At 36.5% G+C, this 22,365-nt stretch overlaps 2 protein-coding genes across 12 annotated transcripts; both read right to left on the bottom strand.

The window, feature by feature from the left end:
- Positions 1–679: 679 nt before the first annotated feature.
- On the bottom strand, positions 680–2,242 carry LOC148864584 (heavy metal-associated isoprenylated plant protein 2-like). The gene is made up of 3 exons (XM_088981484.1): positions 2,162–2,242; positions 1,846–1,921; positions 680–1,287 (listed from the first exon to the last, which is right to left on the bottom strand). Exons 1-3 carry the CDS (start codon positions 2,171–2,173, stop codon positions 1,040–1,042), a joined length of 336 nt encoding a protein of 111 aa, XP_088837610.1. The 5' UTR covers positions 2,174–2,242; the 3' UTR covers positions 680–1,039.
- A 7,738-nt stretch (positions 2,243–9,980) lies between these two features.
- Positions 9,981–21,937, bottom strand: LOC148864583 (uncharacterized). 11 transcript variants are annotated; one of them, XM_088977935.1, is made up of 4 exons: positions 21,768–21,937; positions 20,062–20,249; positions 18,856–19,981; positions 9,981–10,186 (listed from the first exon to the last, which is right to left on the bottom strand). In XM_088977935.1, exons 2-4 carry the CDS (start codon positions 20,096–20,098, stop codon positions 10,174–10,176), a joined length of 1,176 nt encoding a protein of 391 aa, XP_088834061.1. In that variant the 5' UTR covers positions 20,099–20,249; positions 21,768–21,937; the 3' UTR covers positions 9,981–10,173. The 11 variants fall into 11 exon arrangements, with proteins under 11 accessions (XP_088834061.1, XP_088834059.1, XP_088834062.1 ...); XM_088977933.1 differs by having other exon boundaries at positions 21,573–21,768; XM_088977936.1 differs by lacking the exon at positions 21,768–21,937 and adding an exon at positions 20,614–21,440.
- Between the last annotated feature and the right edge of the window lie 428 nt (positions 21,938–22,365).

Below are 22,365 nucleotides of genomic sequence, written 5' to 3'. Positions count from 1 at the left end.
TTGGGATTTGACGCTTGACGGCCGCACTTCAAACGGCCACCTGCCACTGCCACCTGACACCGCCATCTCCAGTTACAGAGACGGCTCCGACAAGGAAGCAGTGGTGGTTTTGTCCCAGCAGAAAGGATGACACACGAACTGGAAGAAACAAAGATAATCATACCCGACCTGACAGAGGCCTCGGAGTGAGTGCGCGAAGTGGTAATAAAAGGTCTCCTACCCCCAACAATAAGGTATGTGAACTTTGCGCCATCTGATCTTTACTTTGCCTTTGAGAGAATACTAACATCAGCTTCGGAGTTATCTCACCGGGTTGCCCTCGGAGTTTCCTCATTTTCTCCATTTCAGGCTCTCCGTTGCTCCAATCAGAGACAAAATCGTAGCTAAGATTGACCGGATTGTACTCCATCACTTTCCATGATGGATTTTAAATCCACATCACTCCATTAAGTAATGGCCCCTTGGTTAAAGATCCCTCTATGTAGCAAAACTATGTATGTAGAGAAGCTCCCCCAGTTTACTCTATCAGGAGAAAAGTTTTTCATGAATATCGATGTTGAATGATAGTTTAGAAGAAAAATAATGAAAAAAAAAAAAAAGCAATCCCCACAAATATTTCTATATGTTTAATTGCCTAACTTTTGATCACATTACTAGCCGCTCAGGTCAAAGCATATCAGATTTATATGTACTTATAAATTTCATAACATTTAATTACTATGATACAAAGCATTTAAATTTGTCCAATTCAATGGATAATTGCATTGTAAAATGCATCTAAATCTTCAACCATGTCTAGGTTTCCAAAGCACCAGGAATAACAAAAAGAAAAATATTATTTGTGCAAGAAATGATAGAAATGCAACTTATAGACACAAAGCTTAAGGTTGTGTTTGGTATGTTTCTAGCTGAAGTGATTCTAGTAAATATGAGATGGGGTGACGAAACATATTTCTCATTAATTTTGTATTGATCAACCCACAGGCCACAACCTTTTAAGTAGAAACAGAAATGGCACCAAATACAACCAAAATGACAACTAGAGGATGGAGCAAACAGAGCTGTCTGGGTAGGGTTTGACGGCAATAAGTTGGCAGTGAGGACAATATGGGGGGCAAGTAGGAATCTCAGGTTTCTTGGGGGATGGAGGCTTCTTGGGGGGTCCAACGCTAGAAATCTGAACCACCTTCACGATTTTCCTAACTTTCTTTGTTACTTCTACTGGATCGACGGTGCCAATTACCGTTAACGTCCCCTTTTCTCTATCCACAGACACCTGATCTATGCCTGCAACATCAAACCAAAACAAACGCAACAGCTTAATTCATCAGAAGGATTATCAAAGCTGCAGGATGCTAATATTTGATCTCTTATGGGGTATTTGGATACAACATAGAATTAGATAAATATTTCTATTATGAAGTTATTCTCAACATGTTGAAGCAGAATGAAGTCATATTAGGATTACAAGAAACAAACAGTTGGTGATTCTTGTTGGGTTTCCCACAAAGATATTTTTCCATGGAATTAAAGCATGTTTGGATACCAAAAGCACAAAGCTTAAAGTAGGATTTTACGTGGCTTCCATAATTAAGCCCACTCACAAATTCCTCTCCCCAAAAGAAATTCAGTTTCCCCCAAAAAAGTAAGCAACCATTGCTTTAGTCACAATATGGTTCAGGGTTCACCAACCTCAACAAAGTAAGATAGAAGCTACGAGTTACTCACAGTTCGCTCCTTCGAAGTTATAACATAGTAATTAAGAGACAAAGAACGTTTGATAGCTTTGGAATGTTGAGACTTGAGAGTAGAATTGACTGAGATAGGATTTTAAGAATTAATTACCTTGAAGTTTAGTAACGGATTTCAATAGCTGGGTCTTGCACTTGTTGCTGGGGATGTTGACTTTCATCTCTATTTTCTGTGTCAAGACGTGAAAATGTAACATGAAGAATTGAAAATGGCAAATTAAAGCTAGTGTTTGGGTCAGGGTAGAATTAGAACTGGGGACAGAACTAGCAAACTAACTAAAGACTTCGAATGGTGTATTTTTGGCACAGAATTCAATTCCAATTAACCACTCCTTCCATCCAAACACAAACATAAAATGAAAAGTTGAGTGAGAGGTAGAGAGAAAGAGAGGAACCAAGCTTGTGTTTACCTTGGTGCTCATGATGTAAATTACAGTAGCTAAGGATAACGAATTATCAGCAAACCTTACTCCTTATTCCCTCATCAAATTAATCTGAATGAATCCAGAAAATAGCTTTTTATAGAATTCAGCAAGCTGTTAGTATATATTAAATAAACCGTGTTTGGTAAGGAAAGAAGGCGGCAACTTCCCATTATTTAAATTGGGCAAGGTGATGTCAAAACCATATAATGCACAGAGAGCGCAGTTACCATGAAAAACAAATTTCTAGTAGTTGTTTATTATTAGAGATAATTAAATACTTAAACATACCCTCAACCTTTTGACTGGACCATAACATACCTTTTCAAGTGATGTCATTGGACAACAACTACTCATCCGTTAGTGAAACCTCACATGCCACTTGCATGTGACGTCACGTGATTTATTTAATATTTTAAAAGCTCTATTTTGCCCTTCTAACAGTCCCCTCATTTTCATTGTTTCCTATTTCAAAACCAATGTGAAAGAGCTCTTCATGTTGCTCTTTTTTTTCTTTTCTTTTCTTTTCTTAGGCTTCATGTTGGGATATCCCCATCACTCTATTCTAGTGGCAGCAGCAGGGTTTGATTCTATCAAGGTTTCTAAATATTGATACAGGTCTATGTTGATAAGCGTTTTATATTTCTTTCACAATTTTTTTTTTTCTCAAAGCTATTTGTGGGTTAGTTTAAGGCCTGTCTTCCCCTGAAACAGTCCTTAAAATAGCATATCGGTGGGTCACTAATAATGATATGTATCCGCTGATAAGGGAATAGCCCTGCAAATTTGGCCTTCCTCTCAGCACTAATTCAAGAAAACAAAACGATTTTGTTTTTGTAAAATATGCTATGTACGTAACAATGACGACGAGAACCTTACATCTGCTGCAACCATGGTCGCATGCAACCCCAAATGAAATACACGAAACAAATCACATTAACTAAAATTTTATCTTTCAAACACTAGTGTGTTGGCATTTCATTATTGGGGTTGCATGTAGTCACAGAAAACTTTGTCCAATCACATGAGATCACACCAGTGTTTTCCACACACGGTCCACATGAGTTGGATCCCAATTTACACAGCACTGACGTAGTGTTAACTCATGATTGGTTACATAGCCTGATTCACATGAATTGGGTTCTGTTATTCATAGAGCAGTACTGTAGGGTTGTCCACAGTTCCGTTAAGTGAATCGTAGGGTATTTTTATCGAACCAATTTGATCATTTTTTTTTAAATATTCAAACCAAAACTGAACCAATGCAATTAATAGCGTTTCGATTTTTTTATGCACTTAAGATAAAAAAAAAAAAAACCCTAAAAGAGGTGGCGCCTAACTGGATTGGTCGGTGCCGGTGATTGCTGTCATCTGTCACCTGAAGTGAGACCTTGAGAGGTGGCGCGGGCCGCACGGTAGAGATGACAGGCGAGAAGAGAGAGAGACACAGACTCATTCACTCATAGAGAATAGAGAAACAAAGACAGAGACAATGGGGGAGAGCCGGAGAGGCCGTCAATCAAAGGAGAAGGACGACTGGCATCAGAGGAAAGCAAGGGGAACTGCAATGCCACTGTCGAACTGGCCACTTGGGATTGGGGTCTGGTCCTCTGGGGAATATGAAGACTAAGAGAGACTGAGAGGGTGAGAAACAGAGAATGTATAAGGTTTAGGTTTCGAAGAGACAGAGAGGCTGAAAGGTTTCAAAGAGATTGAGAGACTGCCAAACTTTTTTATTCTATTTTAAAAAATAAAAATAAAAAACATAATATTATATATTACTGTACATATATATCGGTTGGTTCGGTTAATCGCCGGTTTTTTTAAATGGTTAAATGAAATCAAACCGAAACTGTCAATTTGTTAAGAACATCGAACTGAAACCGAACTGACAGATTCGGTTAACTGATTTTTCAGTTCAATTTCAGTCAGCTTTTTCGGTCCATTCGATTTTTCAATTTTTTTTTCCCTCACCCCTACTCTTCACATTCGTCTCACAGCCACATCCTCCTATGTATTTAAAACATCTTCCATTGAATATTAAATACAAATATGAGAGATGTCCACGGCACATGCTGTGAAATCGATGCGAGGAACGCTCTGTGAGGAACAGATCCGGACTCAGTTCACACACCATTATTTGCGGCAGATCCAAGAGAGAGAGAAGTGTGGCATATACCACTGGATCATGTACAAAATCTTGGAGAAAATAAAAGACAATATTAGAGGAGATTGAACCAGAAAGAAAACTCGATTAATTAAAGCAAATAGGCAGAGCAGAGGTGGAGGTAGAGCCAGAGAAATAGGCTTCGTATTATAATCTATTGAAAGCAACCATGATCGGTCGCAGGAAAAAAAAAAAAAAAAAAAGGAAAAGGCGTCAGTTGTCTACATATCAAAAAATAAAAATCGTGTGTTCATTAACATACTGGCTTCAAACGAAGGCTATGCTTCTTCCGATCACCAGTTTCGATCGAAAAAATCGTTTGTTCATAATTTACATTCTTCCGCCCTCTTCATCACTTCTAAAAATCTATCGTTCCATAACTCTTTCCATTACTTTCTAAAACATCTGAATTCTAAAGCTGCTCCTCTTACAAGGTTCTGTCATTAAACTCAGAGGAGAGAGAGAGAGAGAGAGGCATCCGGGAATCCTAATTTAAAGAGTTCACTTCTGCCAATTGCCATGACATAGTTTCATCGCAGTGTAGGGCTAAAGGCTAAAACCGAGAACCACAGCTTAGATGTATTGTTGTGGCCCCACCAAAACGTTACTTCATCTGATTCCAACTTGGAGTACCGCATTCTACTTACAACCGTGTATTATTGAAAATATTTATGTATTTGTATGGTTGTTTGTTTTTATTCACGAGGAAATATTTCCGATGCACACACTTGTGAGTGGCTGTGAATTGGTATGATAGCATCATTTTGTGAGAACTGAATCTAATCTCATCTAATTCAAGATGAGCCCCTTCCCCCAATATCAGAAAGACATACCAGAAGAGCTCTAACGATATCATTTAATTTGTTTAAATATTTTCTTTTTTTGTTTGCATGGGACCATACAACAATGGGGTATCCTATCTCCCATCCCTTAGCCCCCTCAACCCAAATTCGGATTTGCTCCTTCCAAAGCGCAGTTACAAGTTAAGTACAAGAAGTCAGAGATCTTACCAACTTAAGTATTTATTTATTTTATAATAAAAATCTAATACGAAAAAGGGAATGTAAATTACAAGAGTAGAAAATAGTTTAGATGGGCAGTTCCTACCACTACTAATAATAATAGTACTACTTAAATCATCACTGTGCAAAGTATGAGGCGGGCCTCATAATCTTTTTTAAAAATGTATACACTAATTGGAATAGAAAAAAAGGGGGATGGAGCTTTGAATCTAAAGAGAGAAGTGGGAAGAAATATGTTATATAGAATAGCATTTAATGTTAAACTGAAATCATAATACAAACTTGAGAGGAGTAGAATCAATAATTATTTTACTATTAAATAAGGTGATATTTAATGCATTATTTAATTTATTTTCTTAAATGAAAAAAAAAATATTGAGAAAATCAATACTCATTCTACTAAATTTGATGGAAAAATTACCTTGAAAAGTATGGAACTGCCTCTTGCTGCTTTATAATTAATTAGAAGATGTAAAATAGACAAAGGAAGACTAAAGTAGGCCACCTAAGAAAAATGCAGTAGGCTACCTCTGCATACCAACCTGACTTTAAAAAATGGTAAAAAAAGAGGAGAAGCTTCCTGTAATTGGCCTTTTCCCTTTCAGCCTAGTGGAGAAAAATGTACAAATAGAGATTGGCCAACCTTTGTGGGGGCATTGTTTGGATTAGCCAGTTCCTTGGGCCTACTCTATGTCATCAACTCCATACTCTCTAATCAGTTATTGGGCCTTTCTGAAGTTTATGCTGGTCAATAGCCTCTAAGAAATTGAGCTGTTTAAGCTTTAAAATACTCCATATGGATTTAGTTTTGCCATTAGTTGGAGATAGGGACTGAAACTTGACTATGAATAAGGAATATTCTTTGTTCATCTGAATTGTTGATTTAGACAACTTTCCATGTTGAGTAGTAATGTAGTATAGTTCTATAATGTTAGAATTCTCTAAACTAAGAAAGCAACCATTATATATTATAGACTATAAAAAAGAAAACTTCAATTCATTTCATTTTTAAATTAATCTCTCTTGGTATTATTAGAATGACATCTTTTGCATATATATAACTTCTGCTGTACAGCTTTGAAGCAGCCTTTAAGTAGAGGTGTTCATGAAAAACCAAAAAACCAAAAAGCCAAATCGAATCAAGAAAATCAAACCACAAAATTTGGTTAGCTGAACTGATCGGTTTGATTTCGGTTTAGTTTTCAGTTAACCTACAAAAAAATCAGTGGTCAACCGAACCAACCAATATATATATATATATAATATGTCACATATTTTCTGTATATTGATAATAAATTATATATTATTTATATTTATATAATATATTATAAATATAAAAAACCAAAAAATCAAAAAACAGAACCGGTCAAAAATTAAAACCAATGGACCGATTAACCGGTGGTACCGATTCAGTTTTATTTTGGAAAAATGAAAAAACCGGTATCACAAGTTTGATTTACAGCCATGGTTCCATTACCGAACTATGGACACCCCTACTTTCAAGAAGAGGGAAAAAGATATTTATTTAATTTAGCAGCCCAAACAGGGAACCACTCCTGATTCATAGAGCAAATCTCATACTAAATGATCATACCCCACTTTTAAGGAGAAAGGATTGTCCTCTGAGGGCTCACATGAGATTATAACCATCTGATTTTGTTTGATATTTTGGATTAATTGAACGGCGGTGAAATGTTGGTGAATCTCTTCAAATATTGCTCTCAAGTCAGATGGTTAAAATTGATCTGAGTTATATGCTGGGTTTAATCATGGTCAATCCTTCAGTGGGGCCATTCAATAATTGCCTCATATAATGATGGGGCCCGCGATTCTAGAAACATGCAATGCAGGGCAAGTATTGGGACCCACCCATGACATAGGTGTCCCGGGACCCCAGGCACTGAAGCAATGACAATTGTGTTGGGCTGATCCACAAAACCAACACTGTTGACTCCAATTCTATATTTCTAGCTATTCGGGTTCAGGGTGGATAAAACCATTGTCTATCACCGTCTATGAGAAACAATGCATGGGGCCCAGTTAAGGTGATTCCTTTGAGGTGGTGCCCATATGGATGTGGACCGTATGGCCAGCATTTTTATTTACATTTGTCAATTCTAGATTTGAAGATGAGAAAGAGTGTGTGTGCGTGTTTGTTTGTTTCTTGTATTTAACCAACCCTGACTTAAAGAATTCAGTGATGAAGTGTGATACATTGATTCAACTGCAACTTCCAAATATCTAACAAATAAAAATAATAAAACAAACGATGAGAAAGAAAGAATCAGAGCCACATCTTGGTCGTAGTCTGATATGTGTCCTTTTAATATGGCTGAAAAAGTAGGAAGAAGGAGAAGGGGTCAAGATATTTTAGTTAAATGGAGTAGAAATAACCTAGAAAGAGAATAGCATGATAAAACACAGCCTGAAGAGGTCTGTAATCTGTTGACGCAAGGTGGAATTAGAAATGGCGGATTCTATGTAGTTCTGATCTGATCTTCTACTGAAGGCCATTAAGAAGGGAAGGAGTTGGAATACCCCAAGGAACATTCTTTGATTCTACGGTTTGAAAACTGAAATCAGACGAGTTTAATATATGGGTGTTCTGAAAACTGGGTTGGACTTGGAGTCCTAACTGTTTTTCAACTATCACAGATTGGTTTCCTTTACATACAACCAGTGAAATAATTAATTCCCATTTGGGCTGCATCAGTGGTCAGATTTCAGGACACTATTGCTGAATATTTTAACATAGAGGGAGTTTGGTCAAAAGTGTAAGGTTAGGATAAGTGTTGAAAGATATGAATCCAGACCCAACTTAGTTTCAACCCGACATGTCTTTATATATTCATACATATTATATAAATACATATTCTATAAATATGTATATATCAATAAGTTTTAAATTTAAAGTGAAAAAAAAAATTCTCTAGTGTAATATAATGGTACTCCTACATATGCTAAAACCAGTGAACCTTTAACTTTTTTTATGCATTGAATCACTATCTTTCATAAGATCTTACTATTGTGTGGAAATCACTATCTTTCATAAGACAAGTGAATAACCTCAACTAGGGGTGCTCATGGTTCGGTTAACCTAACCGTGGGCTTATTTTTGAAACCGAATTGATATTATCGATTTATAAAAAACCAGTAAATAAAATCAAAACGAAGTTGATCGATTAATCAGTTGACCGATTCAGTTTGTCGGTTTTTTGGTTTTTTATATTTATAATACATATTATAAAATTATATAAAAAAATAATAAAAAACAGAAACATATATATATAATAGTATATTTTAAATAATAAATAATATATTATTATTTATATATAATACATATTTATTAATTTATAATATATAAAGAAAATATAAAATATGTATATAAATATATATGATATACATAAATATACCTAAAATATATAGAATTATATGTATAGTGGTCAGTTTGCTAACTACCGGTTTTCTATATTGGTTAACTAAACCGATCAATTTGATTAACCAGTTAATCAAATTTTTTTGTTCAATTTCGATCAGTTTTCCGAATTAATTTACTTTTTCAGTTTTTCTTGCTCACCACTAACCTCAACCACAAGTTTCATGGGACCGAATGTCGTAATGAAAAGTTGAAAACAAATACCACTACAAGAGGTGTTGTGTGGCTATAATTCATTCTCATAGAATAAATTTTGACATACTACCATGCATTTGCCCAATAAAAAAAAAAAAAAAAAAAAACATTTTAGCAGAATGAAATAAAAAAACCAGACCCAGCCCAACAAAAAAAAAATAAAGAAAAATTGGGCTGACTGGCTGATGACTGGGTTAAGATTGACCACAACCCAACCCTAACCTAATACAGATCGACTCGCACTATTCCAGAGAGTTTGACATCGCATATCCATAAAAACGGCAATTATGTAGTCTAATGCTCATATCTATGTGACGTATAAGCAATACACATGACATTTTTAATAAACAACTTTACCATGCGACGCTTTGTACATCACCTTTCACGACACCTGCAAATACGTGCCGATACTTCGAAACTTGCTTAGGGGCTATTTGTTGAGACTAGATTTGAGAGATTTTGATCATCTAAATATAATGATCACAAGGGTTTTAATCAGGGAGTATAACATTATGATGCCACTGCTTGTATCTTATAAAATGATTATTATTGGGCTGCTATAAAGCCCATTCAAAAAGGTCGGACAGACTGAATTAAGGATCAGTATAATTCTGGTTCCTTAACCATATTTGGACAAGCTGTTCAGGCTCAGTTTGAAAGGAGTACAAATCTTTAAATTTTGTATCATTTTGTATGTATTTATACTGTATATATTTGTATTTGTACTCCTTTCAGAAAAGAATGCAAATACATGCATATTTGTATTTGCACTCTTCTCCAACTAAGCATTAGGTTCAGTTTGGAAAGAGTACAAATATAAATATACACCATAAAAAACATACAAAATAATACAAAATACAAAATTTTGCATTCTACATATTTACATTTGTGTTTGTACTCCTTCCAAACTGAGCCTAAGCCGATAGATAATTCAATACGATACGACATTAACCCCTCTCCCCTCACCCTCCCGCCTCAGTTTTATCGTGATCTTTAAACATCTCTGCTGTTAATTTTAACAGAATGGGAGAAACATCAAGAATGTCCTAATAAGGTTTTTAGATGTTTGAATCTAACATAAAAATGCCCTACCTACTAGTGAGTGAGTTACCTAGTTTTTGACGTGGCCCATATAATAACTTTCTGACAAATCAAAATCATTCATATTGAAGCCCATCCTTTAAATATGCCACCTGTATAATGTCAGCCCAATCAGAAGTTGACAAATAAAACAGAGTTAGACTTCTACTTTTACAAAATTTCATGGACATAAATTATTGGAATGACAGGTGGCCAACAAGATTAAAAAGCACTTGATTGATTCTGAACCGATTACTGAGTTAATAATGTATAAAAGTCTCCTAGCTTTCTTATATTTTTATGTATAAAAGGTAAATTTGATAGATCATATATAAGATCATTTTGGTTAAAAATACATAGATTAATTAACATAAAAAAAAAAATTACTATTTCATTGTCAAAATTATATTAAGTTTGAAATTGTTATTAACATAATTAATTACAGATGTCAGTATAATCAAGTCTAATCATCAAACCAAATTATCTCAATTAATAATCTAGGCAGTTCTGGGTCTGTAATTTTGTCCCGGTGGTTGGGACTGATACACCTTGTACCAAACCATCCCCGATCCATTGACGGCCCTACTTCATTCTCATGTGTAATCATATGATGACAGCAACTTTTGGCATAAGTGAAGGGCAGTTTTGTCATGTTATATCAGTCAACAGTGGAGGCAAGGTTCAAAATATCGATATGTCCGATATGCCAGTGGGGGTGTATCGGGCCATATCGGTATTTTTTTTTTTTTAACCGATTCAAGAACAATTTAAGACTCCACCCCTGAATCGGTCAAAACCCCAATACACTTCCTATAGGGATGTATCAGGGAGCTCTCGAAACAATACGTATCGATACATATCGATACTTTGAACCTTGTGGAGGAGGTTATCCATTTAGAAAGATGGGGAGATGTTTTAGTATTTATAACAAACATCGGGGGAGGTTTAAGGATTTTTTTTCCCTCAATTAAATTGGGCTTATTTTGGCAGAAAATCTATACTAATTAAGGAAGCCTACTTGAAACAAAGAGGGACCACTTCACTCGATTTCATTACGTAGAGTTTATATGGGTTAGTCATGTAACCATCTCACTTCTTTACAAGATCCCTGAGAGAGAGAGAGAGGGAGAGAAAGACCAGTCCAATAAGGTGTAAGCCAAAGAACAGTCAACAAGTAACTCGCCATCCCAAGGAGGGTGCCTTGCTCCATCTCTGCTCCCCTTTACTCAAAGACGATCTCCTATCTCTCATTCCATCATCTGCTCCATGTCCTTTACTTTTCTCTTTTTATCTCTACATGCATAACATAACAATTTTCTGTCATATGCAAAAAGTTGAATATATAACCAAACCATCTTCAGCCTCGTTATTCAACTCCACTCCAGAAATTGAATAAAAAAATACTAAGGATCAGAACCATCTAAAGCCTGATACTTCAATCCAGCTGAGTAAAGAAATAGGAAAAACAATACCTACAACCTCAACATTTAATTTGGTTAATTGCGGGCTCTCATAAATTGCACAAACGCCCACGGCTTATCTAATAATAGAATTGATGGCCAAATATGTAAATGAAAAGTTTACTTATTCACTAAATTTATGTTCCCATCCTATCTCAATTTCAGAGGGGGATAAAACCAAAATCCATAAGGAAAAACTTGTAATTGCATATAATTAGTCTTTTTGTTCATTAAAGGCACAAACCACAAGGTGAGGAAAAGGTGAGGAAAAGGTGAGAAGACTCTTTTGCTTTTCGGGGTGGAGAAAGAGCTTGTTGATTGCATCACTCAGTCACAATGTTGTGGAACACAAGTATTAATCAGAGGTAGGTTACTTTGATTCTTTCTATTTCTCTAAGTTTAATATGAGGAAGACCCTTGAGAGCAAACAATCAAAAATTTTGGGCGTTGATTCTCTGTTGATTGAAGGCACGGATAAGATCCTTGTGCTGAATCCAGACGGAGATGGGGGAAGTATAGTGAAGGGTCCACAATCCTGTTCGGCTTTGATTACTATTCCGGAGAAAGGATCAAAGAATGTGACAAGAGCTTAAGGAAAACAAGAATTTATTATAGGAAAAGAACGTACGAGGAGAGAAGTCTAAGTGAGCAGGATGAGGAAGAAGTCTTTTAGATGAGACTCATCAGATTGACAAATCTATTGGTGTGGCTAAGGTCATAGAGAAAGCTGTGGAGGTAAGTAAAGCTCTAGGCTTGCTTGTCTTGGGAGGTGAGTCATTTACAAGGAAAATGTTCCAACATCTGGGAGAACACTACGTGATGCCTGAAAACGAGAACACTGGAGATTTTCAAGTGCCTGTGCCGCCAATTGATGAAGGCCATAACAACTTAACCACAACGAGTTTGGAAGAGGATGGTAGTGAAAAAAAAAACTGCAGTTTTAGTTGATGCCCAATTCTTTGAGAGAAACACAGTTCTGGAATTGGAAAGGATTAATGAGAACCCCACCCCCCACCCCCCACTCCTTGCTTGTTGGATTCCCAGAAGTGTGTTTTAGCAAATAGAAGATAAAAGACAGAAAACATCGAGACATTCTGGTCTCATAGGTTTTTGCTAGACTAAAAGGAGGACTATTTGGGATTAAACCAAGCAAGAAAATCTTGAAGACCAAGAAAACCTCTAGAAGATTTTAGTGGTTAGTGGTTTAGAGGCTGCAGTTTTGAAGGTGGAGCTGGTATTGGTACTTGAGGAAGGCTGTTATTTTTCATGGGTTTTGAAGTGTTCTGTCTATGCTGTCTTTGAGGTTGAGTTTTGCTTGGTCTTTGGTTGTTGTAGCTTGTGTTTGTTTAGTGATATTTTGGGCTCTTGGGTTTGGTGATTTTGAGGCTCGGCAGGGTTGGTTGCATGTTTGTGAGCTGGAGATTGTTTTTCTTTTCTATCTTGAGTGACTTCCAGTCATTACCCTTCTGTACCCTCTTTTTCTATTTTATAAATTTTATTTTTATTACCGAAAGAATACTGTATGGCATATAATAAATGTATAAAGCGTATGTTAATATTTTATATAACAGAAAATATTATATATGATACATTAATGCATCATATTATAATATATCCATCAAAAAAATATAATATATAAGTATATATTATGGGCTCGACCTAAAGTATTGGTCCTAGGCCCAAGCCCAGAAATTTGAAGGCTGGCTGGGAAGGTTAGAAATAATCACCCCTATCTGGGACTACTAAGACAATTGCAATGACCCAAGTATTTGATTATGAGTATAGGATTTAGTTTTTTTTTTTGATAAGCAGTATAGGATTTTTAACCCCAAAACCTTATTATGCTCAAGAAAAAGGTTAGGTGGAAGCCACCAACAGAATTCTTAATAATGTAAGCATGGCACAACCTGGTGTATTAATGACAGGTGAACATAAGTCTACTGTCGGCAAATTAAGAAGGACAGGATTTGCGGCAATTTAAGAAAGATATGATTTGATTTGAATAAATTTAGGAAAGTCATATCCTAGGATTAAGGGAAAGATTTAGTCAATCCTTAATTGAGAGAAATTCTAGGGGTTTTGTCTTTCCTATCTTTTCTTACTTAAGGTGTATGCTCAATATGTTTTTATCATCAATAAAGAAAATCTTCTTCTTTTCTCTCTCTATATTTCGCAACATGGTATCAAAGCTTTAGGGTTCGATCATGAATTTTAAAGCCGCCATGGTTGGCTTAGGTTCAGCATCTTCGGATGTGACTAGTGGTGTGACGTCTTCGGAGGGAGGTATTCAGCCAGCGGCTATTTCTCTTTCTGAGAATTCCCTGCAGACTACCATTCACAAATTGAATGGAAAAAATTATCTCGAGTGGTCTCAGTCCGTGCGGTTGGTGATTGATGACAAAGGGAAACTCGGCTATTTGAATGGCGAAGTGAAACCACCAACCACTAATGATCCAAAGTACAGGCAGTGGCGTTATGAAAATTCTATGGTTACTGCCTGGTTGATCAACTCTATGGATTCTGTGATTGGAAAACCATTCATGTTTCTACCGACGGCTCGCGATGTGAGGGAAGCTGTTAGGGAAACCTATTCAGGTTTGGACAATCATTCACAACTGTTCAAACTGAATACCCGAATGTGGAAGATGCAGCAAGGTGAATGTGAAGTAATAGCTTATTATAATGAGATGATGGTTGTTTGGCAGGAGATGGATTTATTTGAAGAAGAAGAATGGGAAAGTCCCAGTGATAGTGCTCGATACAAAAAGAAGATAGAAAGAGGTCGGGTTTTTGTCTTCTTGGCTGGTTTGAACAAAGAAGTTGATGAGGTTCGGGGACGTATCTTAGGACGAAAGCCCTTGCCTACTATAAGAGAGGTTTTTTCATAAGTGCGTAGAGAAGAAGCAAGGCGGCAAGTGATGTTGAAGAATGTTAATGAAACAAAAACAGAGAATGAAGGGTCTGCTCTTGTGGCCCGAGGTGCAGACTTAGATGGAGATAAACGAGGAGGAAAGTAAAGGCCTTAGTGTGATCATTGTAAAAAGCCATGGCATACTCGGGAAACCTGCTGGAAGCTGCACGAGAAATTGGCGCGTCGGAAGAAAAAATAAGGCAGTGACAACAAGTCAGGGGGAGATGTCCGCGCACTTCAAGTAAGCAACTTGAATTCAGGGCAGCAATCATCCTCAGAGTTTCTTCCTTTCACAAAGGAACAAATAGAGCACTTATATAAAATGTTTCAATCTCAACCGTTAAGAAATTCTAACCCATCCTGTTCTCTAGCTTAGTCAGGTAATTTTTTCACTACAGCCACTGCTTGTACTAAATCTAATGGCTCCTGGATACTAGATTCAGGTGCCACTGATCATATGACCAGCACTTCGCAATTTTTTTCTTCATATACACCCTGTGCAGGGAATCAAAAGGTTAAGATTGCAGATGGTTCCTTTGCTATTGTTGTCGGGAAAGGAATTGTATCTATTTCTCCTCCTCTAAACCTCAAAGATGTTCTGCATGTTCCTAACCTATCATACAATCTATTATCAGTCAGCAAACTAACCCTTGATCATAATTGTCGAATTAATTTTTGGTCTTCTTGTTATGAATTTCAGGATTTAACCTCAGGGAAGAAGATTGGGGGCTAAATAGGATGGTCTCTACCTCTTTAATAAAGGATCTACCTTTGGAAGGCAAGACCGACAGACTTGTTTCAGCTCTATCTCTGTTTCTAGTGACAGTGAAGTTTTGTTATGGCATTATCGATTAGGGCATCCTAGCTTTCAATATTTAAAGCATCTATTTCCCAAGTTATTCATGAATAAAAATCATTCAGTTTTCAAGTGTGAATCTTGTAAACTAGCAAAACATCATCGTGCTGTTTTTCAGTCTCAACCATATAAAAAATCAAAACCATTTACCATGATTCACAGTGATGTCTAGGGCCCTTCTAGAATAACAACTCTTTCTGGAAAACGTTGGTTCATTACTTTTCTTGATGATCATACTAGGGTAACTTGAGTTTTCCTTTTAAAAGAGAAATCTGATGCTGAAACTGTGTTCAAAAATTTCTATAACATGGTTCAAACACAATTTCAGACTCAGATTAAAATTTTTCGAAGTGATAATGGAAAGGAATTTTTTAACAATGTGTTAGGGAGTTTTTTTGCTGAGAAAGGAGTTGTACACCAAAGTTCGTGTAATAATACACCTCAACAAAATGGGGTGGCTGAAAGGAAAAACAAACATCTCCTTGAAGTTGTTAGAGCCCTAAGTTTTCAAACTAAGGTTCCCAAGTATCTTTGGGGAGATGTCGTTTTAACAACCACTTATTTGATTAACAGACTGCCTACACGAATTTTGAATTTTAAAACACCCATACAGGTTTTCATTGACTATTTTCCAAACTCTCGGCTAGTGACAAACATTCCCTTAAAAGTTTTTGTAAGTGTGGCATTTGTTCATAACCATGATCCTAAACGTTCAAAACTTGATTCAAAAGCACATAAATGTATTTTTGTAGGCTATCCCACTAATCAGAGAGGTTACAAATGCTTTGATCTAGTTTTGAAAATGATGTTTGTGACTATGGATGTCACATTCTTTGAAGGAACCTCGTACTACAGCAACTCCCGTCTTCAGGGGGAGAGCAACACTAGTGAAGATGGTTTTTTAGATGGTTCTGATTTAATGTTTGAATTTGTCCATAATGATGTTCCTCACAACCAATCACCAAAAAAAAGTGAGGTAGAAAATGCAAAATTAGTGGAAACAAATGAATTAAATATTGAAAATGAATAACCTTTGGTGATGCTGTCTCAAAATGAAAAAGCTAAAACAACAGAGATGTGTGCGAAACAGTATAAAGGCCTTGTATATTCAAAGGAATATCTAGCACAGAAAAGGAGAGGCACTATTCCGCAGCATCAACAAGAATCTGATCTGATGTTGGATCATGAAATTCATGATAATTCTCCAAAAATCCCTGAAAATATTCCTCCAGGTAAATCTCTTCCAGTCAACTTGATCTTCCCATTGCTCTTAGGAAAGGTGTTATGTCTTGTACAAAACATCCTCTGTCAAATTTTGTATCTTACAAAAATATTTCACCTTCATATTGTGCCTTTATTTCACAAGTGTCTAGTGTATCCATTCCTAACAGTATCCAGGAGGCTCTAAATGTTCCTGAGTGGAAAGAAGTTGTTTTTGAGTAGATGAGAGCTTTGGAAAAGAATGCTACTTGGGAGAAAGTGGACTTGCCGAATGGAAAGATAGTTGTTGGTTGTAAATGGGTGTTCACTCTAAAGTACAACTCAGATGGATCCTTGGAGAGATACAAGGCTCGCCTAATAGCTAAAGGCTTTACTCAGACATATGGAGTAGACTACTCTGAGACCTTTTCTCCAGTGGCGAAGCTAAATACAGTTCGAGTACTCTTATCTGTTGCAACTAATCTTGACTGGCCACTAAATCAGCTGGATGTAAAGAATGCCTTTTTGAATGGAGACTTCGAAGAAGAAGTATATATGGAGCCTCCACCTGGTTTCATTGAGAAGCTTGGAACCAAGGTATGCAAGCTAAAAAAATCTTTATATGGACTTTGGATCATCAATGGTTCGTTGAAAGATTCACAAGGTTCGTTAAAAGTCAAGGATATAGTCAAGGACAATCTGATCATACTCTTTTCACAAAAAGATCCATCAAAGACAAGGTCTCGGTTCTGATTGTCTATGTTGATGACATAATCTTGACTGGAGATGATATTGAAGAGATGAGCAAACTAAAGCAGAACTTATCCTAGGAATTCAAGATTAAAGACTTAGGCCAGCTAAGGTACTTTCTTGGAATGGAAGTGGCAAGATCAAAGAAGGGCATTGTGGTTTCGCAACGAAAATATATTTTAGATCTCTTGAAAGAAACTGGAATGAGTGGATGCAAACCTTCAAACACTCTGATAGAAGTTAATACTAAACTTGGAGAAGTTAAAGATGGGGTTCCAGTAGATACAGGAAGATACCAAAGGCTAGTAGGAAGATTGATTTACTTGTCACATACACGTCCTGATATTGCCTTCGGTGTGAGTATGGTGAGTCAATTTATGCACTGCCCGTACGAAGAACATCTTGAAGCTATGTATCAAATTCTTAAGTACTTAAAAGGCACACCAGGAAAAGAACTCTTCTTCAAGAAAAATGAGAAGAGAGGAGTAGGAGTGTGTGAGGTTCTATGACTAAAGAGGGTGCTAGCAGATCTTAAGATACCAGTGAGCTTTCCTATGAAACTGTATTGTGATAACAAGGCAGCTATCAGCATAGCTCATAATCCGGTTCTACATGACAGGACTAAACATGTTGAGATTGACAGACACTTTATAAAGGAGAAGCTTGAAGAAGGATTAATCTGCACTCCATTTGTACCAACCACGCAGCAAGTTGCAGATGTTTTGACTAAGGGCTTGTTGAGACAGCCATTTGAACTTCAAGTTAGCAAGTTGGGCATGATAGATATCTTTGCACCAACTTGAGGGGGAGTGTCGGCAAATTAAGAAAGATAGGATTTGCAGGAAATTAAGAAAGATAGGATTTGCAGCAAATTAAGAAAGATATGATTTGATTTAAATAAATTTAGGAAAGATTAGATTTGAATAAATTTAGGAAAGTCATATCCTAGGATTAAGGGAAAGATTTAGTCAATCCCTGATTGGGAGAAATTCTAGGGGTTGTCTTTCCTATCTTTTCTTATTTAAGGTGTATGCGCAATATGTTTTTATCATCAATAAAAAAAATCTTCTTCTTTTCTCCCTCTATATTTCGCAACATCTACATATGATTAATACAAGTTTTACACGTTATGCCCAGATTTGCATGCATAATGTTGTCATACCAATTCAAATTTGTTGTTTCCTTGTCATGGATGGTTGAGCTCAGAAAAGTTTTGCTCCTACTGAGTTAATTGTTGCAATATAAATTGAATTAGGAAATCAATGAAGCTCTGCTTAAGATATTGAATATCCTGAACTTTTTCATGACAAAGTACCAAGGGTATGGGTATTTGATAAATGAAATATTGTTCGTGGGCACAAAGTTTGAAACTCATGTTACCCAACCTCAAAAGTACCATATGAAGTCATAGAAGCTGTCTGGAGAATATGAGCTATAGTATATGGGCAGTGGTCCTCAAACCATGTAATAAGTGGATCACATATGAAATAGTACCATCCAACCATTTTAGAAGCAACCAAACAAAGGTAACAATATATTTAATAAGATTGATAGAATAATCAAGCCTACAAAATAAATAGTCAGGTAAATAGTTCATGAGCTTACCTAGGCTTAAAGAAATTAAGAAACAAAGTCTGAAATGAAGCCCACTCAACCAATATATTGGTCTTAAGAGTCTCAGCAGAATCCTTTTGGGCACGGACATCCTTTAGTTTCACACCTTGAGCTTGGCACTTCACTATAAGTTGTTGACTAGTGGAAGCCTTGGCTGAAATGGTAGCCTGAAGAGATTTGAGATCTGAAGTGGCTTCACTATGATTCTTAGATATTTCAAGTAAACGTCTTTGGAGAACAGAAATCCGTGATTGTATCACATTCATTTTAGCTTCATACTTAAAAATCTCAGCCTGCTTCTTTGAAACCTCCTCGGAGAGAGTACACAACTCGACCTTACTGTTCTTCAAAATGTTGGTATTTTCTTGGTACCGTTCCAGGAACTCATTAGCAGACTGGATAATAGTATTTGCTTTCTCAAAGTTCTTACCCATTTGGCCAATTTCAGACAACCTCTGTAGAGCCACCAACTGGTTTGGCAACAAACTTTTGTCGTTTTTTAATTGCTCTAAAGTTTTGATTAGTTCCTGCATCTGACTAGGGTGTGTCACAGCAGTAAAGTCCATAGCAAGGAGACGACAAAGTGAAGCCTTGGCCCGATCAAATTCAAAATTCTTAGCTATAGGAACAGAAGATGGTGAAGTATCCAAACTGGTTGGTGCAAATTCAGATGCAATAAGAGAATCAATAGTATCGAAAAGATCCGACATTGCAGCCATGTCAATAGTAGGCATAACCAATAGAACAGAATCCCTTGCAGGGGCATACTTAGGAGAAGCTTGGAGAGTGCTCTGTGCACAGGAGCTGGGGGAATCGGTAACTGATTGATCAACCATTGTAGAAGGTCTAGAGAGTGAGTCGTGAGTATCTGGAGCATTATTCTCAGACCAGTTAGAATCAGCAGTGCTTTGGGATGGTGGAGTGAACATGTGTTTAGGACAATGCATTGAAGGGGGTGATTCATCCAACTCAGAATCAATGATATCCACTGTTGCACCAGGGGATTTGGTCTTCATGAAAGTAGCAGAACGAGTGACTGGCCTATGCCAGTTTGCTGTAGGTTTAGGTTTTGAAGTTGGCTTTTTGGTCCACTTACGATGATACTTTTTTCCTGTCACTGGGACAGAGGTAGAAGTATTGTATGAATACAAAACAAAGAAGAAATAAAAGAAATGCAACAATACGAAACATGGATACCTGGATTTTGTATTACTCGGGATTTTGGGCCTTCCATTTATGGCTTCAAAAGGATCAATAATTTGCTTGCACTTGACCACAACCCAAGGATAAAAAGCTAGTTTGTGCAACTAATTGCTGTTTTGTTTCTTTCCAATCAAAACTACCCAGTCCCCCTGTGACTAACTATTTCAAGATATACTTGAATACTGTTGCAAAAGTATTACAATAGTTAGATCATGATTACAAAATTAAAACAATTGAATATAAAAGGTAAATTAATAGCATATATAGGAAAATAAGAATGACTTTAGGATATGCAAACGAGTAACTGAACACTATATAAAGATTACATAGTAGAAGACATCACAGAACAACAATAGGAATAAATTAACAGCTCCTAATACGAATAACAAGGAAAAATTTAAATACCATTCTGGCTTCTCCACAAAAAAAAAAAAAATCAAAATTCATCTATCTGCTCAGATAATAGGGTAGGCCCCATACACAATCCACACTATTAACTCCCCCCTACGCCAACAAGTCAGCATGAGAATGGATTGACTAACCCACCTGAACAAGGAAGTCATATTTGAAGCTAGAGATCATGTTTCCCTAATCACGTATCAGAGAGCCCAGGGATAACCTTCTTCATTCATCACCCAACCTAAATAACAGCTTGAGAATCCCACTTCCACAGTTCCACCTATAAGGCTGCTAATAACAACAAACCCAGACCAATTGAAAACTGACTTAGACTCAGGAAAAGAGATTAAGTTATTTATTTGATCCTCCTTCCAACTTGGTGGTGCAATCTTGTTGTTCAAAACAAACTATCATCTTATTGGGCAGGAATTTGCTGTCCCAATGTGCAGAGTAAAACATGCAAATATTGAATATACTTCTTAGGAGATGGAGAAATTTAGGCATGCAGAAAGTAAAAACAGATGAATATGAAAAAGAAATGTCCCTAGTACTGGTAGCAAACTGTTTTGTGTAAAACACACAGATGACTTAAAGAACCTCCACTCATGTTAATTTCTCAAGAATGAATTCAAAACTGTTTTGATGGGAAAGCAAGGTGACTGGTTGATCGGTTAGTGAGTGCGCAAAGATAGGTGTCAAGTCAAGTTTACTGTATAAAAACCCAGACTATCATCAACTAATTCTGTTTGCGTTTCCCAAGCCAAGGTCTGCCGATTCACAAAAACAACTAACAAACTACATAGAATACGTTTTAGGAAAAATTATACTATGTTTCGCACACAACAATAAACGATTCAAATAGAAATTGCATGAATGCCACAGTATACAGTAGATAATCTATAAAGCAAAGATAGAAATGCCATTGGCAGGTAATAACAATTGAAAATGTCGATGTCCACCCCTAAAGGGCAAGCATCATGGCATGGAATGACTGGCAAATAATAAATACAAAATGGAGATAAAACTGCAAGAGAGAGAGAGAGAGAGAAAAAAAATGAGATATAAATATCTTTTAAAAGAATCCCATCCCAGTCCAAATGAGTAACCTCACGAAAATGCTGAGTCTCACTAGCGGATGCCATCAAAGAGATCGCAAACCAAAAAATGAACCCAAGAACGTCTAAAAATCCAAACCCTGACCTTCATTGTGGGAATAAAAATGAAACCCTAAACCCACCAACTACAATACGGTCTTGTAACAGATGTCCAGAGGGTGTGGAGTGTACAGAGGATTTTCATACCGTTGAATATACACCTATAATATAATCTTATTGTTTTTCCTTTACCCGCCAAGGAAAAGGGATGGTGGGCTGTCTGACTTCAACGATTCAACGATAGGACGGCACGTCAAAGACTCCCGTCTCTGATCTCTGGACTCTGGTTCTGGGTCAGTGAGTCCTCCACCTGACACAAATATTTACCGTATCCGTATCCGTCGGGTGCTTGTACTGGCACTCTGGCAGTTTCTAATTTCATGAATATTCTTTTTTTATCTTTTCGTAAATCATTTCATTAATATTCACTCAGCTTTTATGGTAAGAAGTTAGAACACCTCCATTCATATAATTGAAATTTGAAACAACCACGGGCCAACTCTGCCGGTATCATAGTCGGACCTGGAGCTGTCAATGGGTCGGATATATCTGATAGAACTGAACCCATTATGTAATTAATAATATATAATTTATAAACTTATAAACGCCTTCTAGTTTTTCTCTAGTTTTTTGTAATTTTTGTTATGCTTTATGTTTGAAAGTATTAATGTTAAGGCCAATGTATAAGAAACTTTATCAACATATAAAACGTTTACTATTTACTGCCATTTTTGTTAAAGATATA

Source organism: Nelumbo lutea, chromosome 3 (genome assembly GCF_056320005.1).
Source record: "Nelumbo lutea isolate HS-2025 chromosome 3, American lotus-T2T, whole genome shotgun sequence".
NCBI classification, from domain to species: Eukaryota; Viridiplantae; Streptophyta; class Magnoliopsida; order Proteales; family Nelumbonaceae; genus Nelumbo; species Nelumbo lutea.
The sequence above is the reverse complement of the archived record's forward strand: the minus strand, read 5'-3'. Positions and strand labels throughout refer to the sequence as shown.

Bases quoted from the DNA above. Each gene is read 5' to 3' on its own strand.
- LOC148864584 (XM_088981484.1), bottom strand. The intron at 1,288-1,845 runs GTAATTAATTCT...TTGATGTTGCAG, and splicing joins ATCCGTTACTAAACTTCAAG to GCATAGATCAGGTGTCTGTG.
- LOC148864583 (XM_088977929.1), bottom strand. From the start codon at position 20,098: ATGGAAGGCCCAAAATCCCGAGTAATACAAAATCCAG. The intron at 19,982-20,061 runs GTATCCATGTTT...CCTCTGTCCCAG, and splicing joins CCGAGTAATACAAAATCCAG to TGACAGGAAAAAAGTATCAT. The intron at 11,367-18,855 runs GTAAGCTCATGA...TTATGCATGTAG, and splicing joins CTTAATTTCTTTAAGCCTAG to AGATAAAAAGAGAAAAGTAA.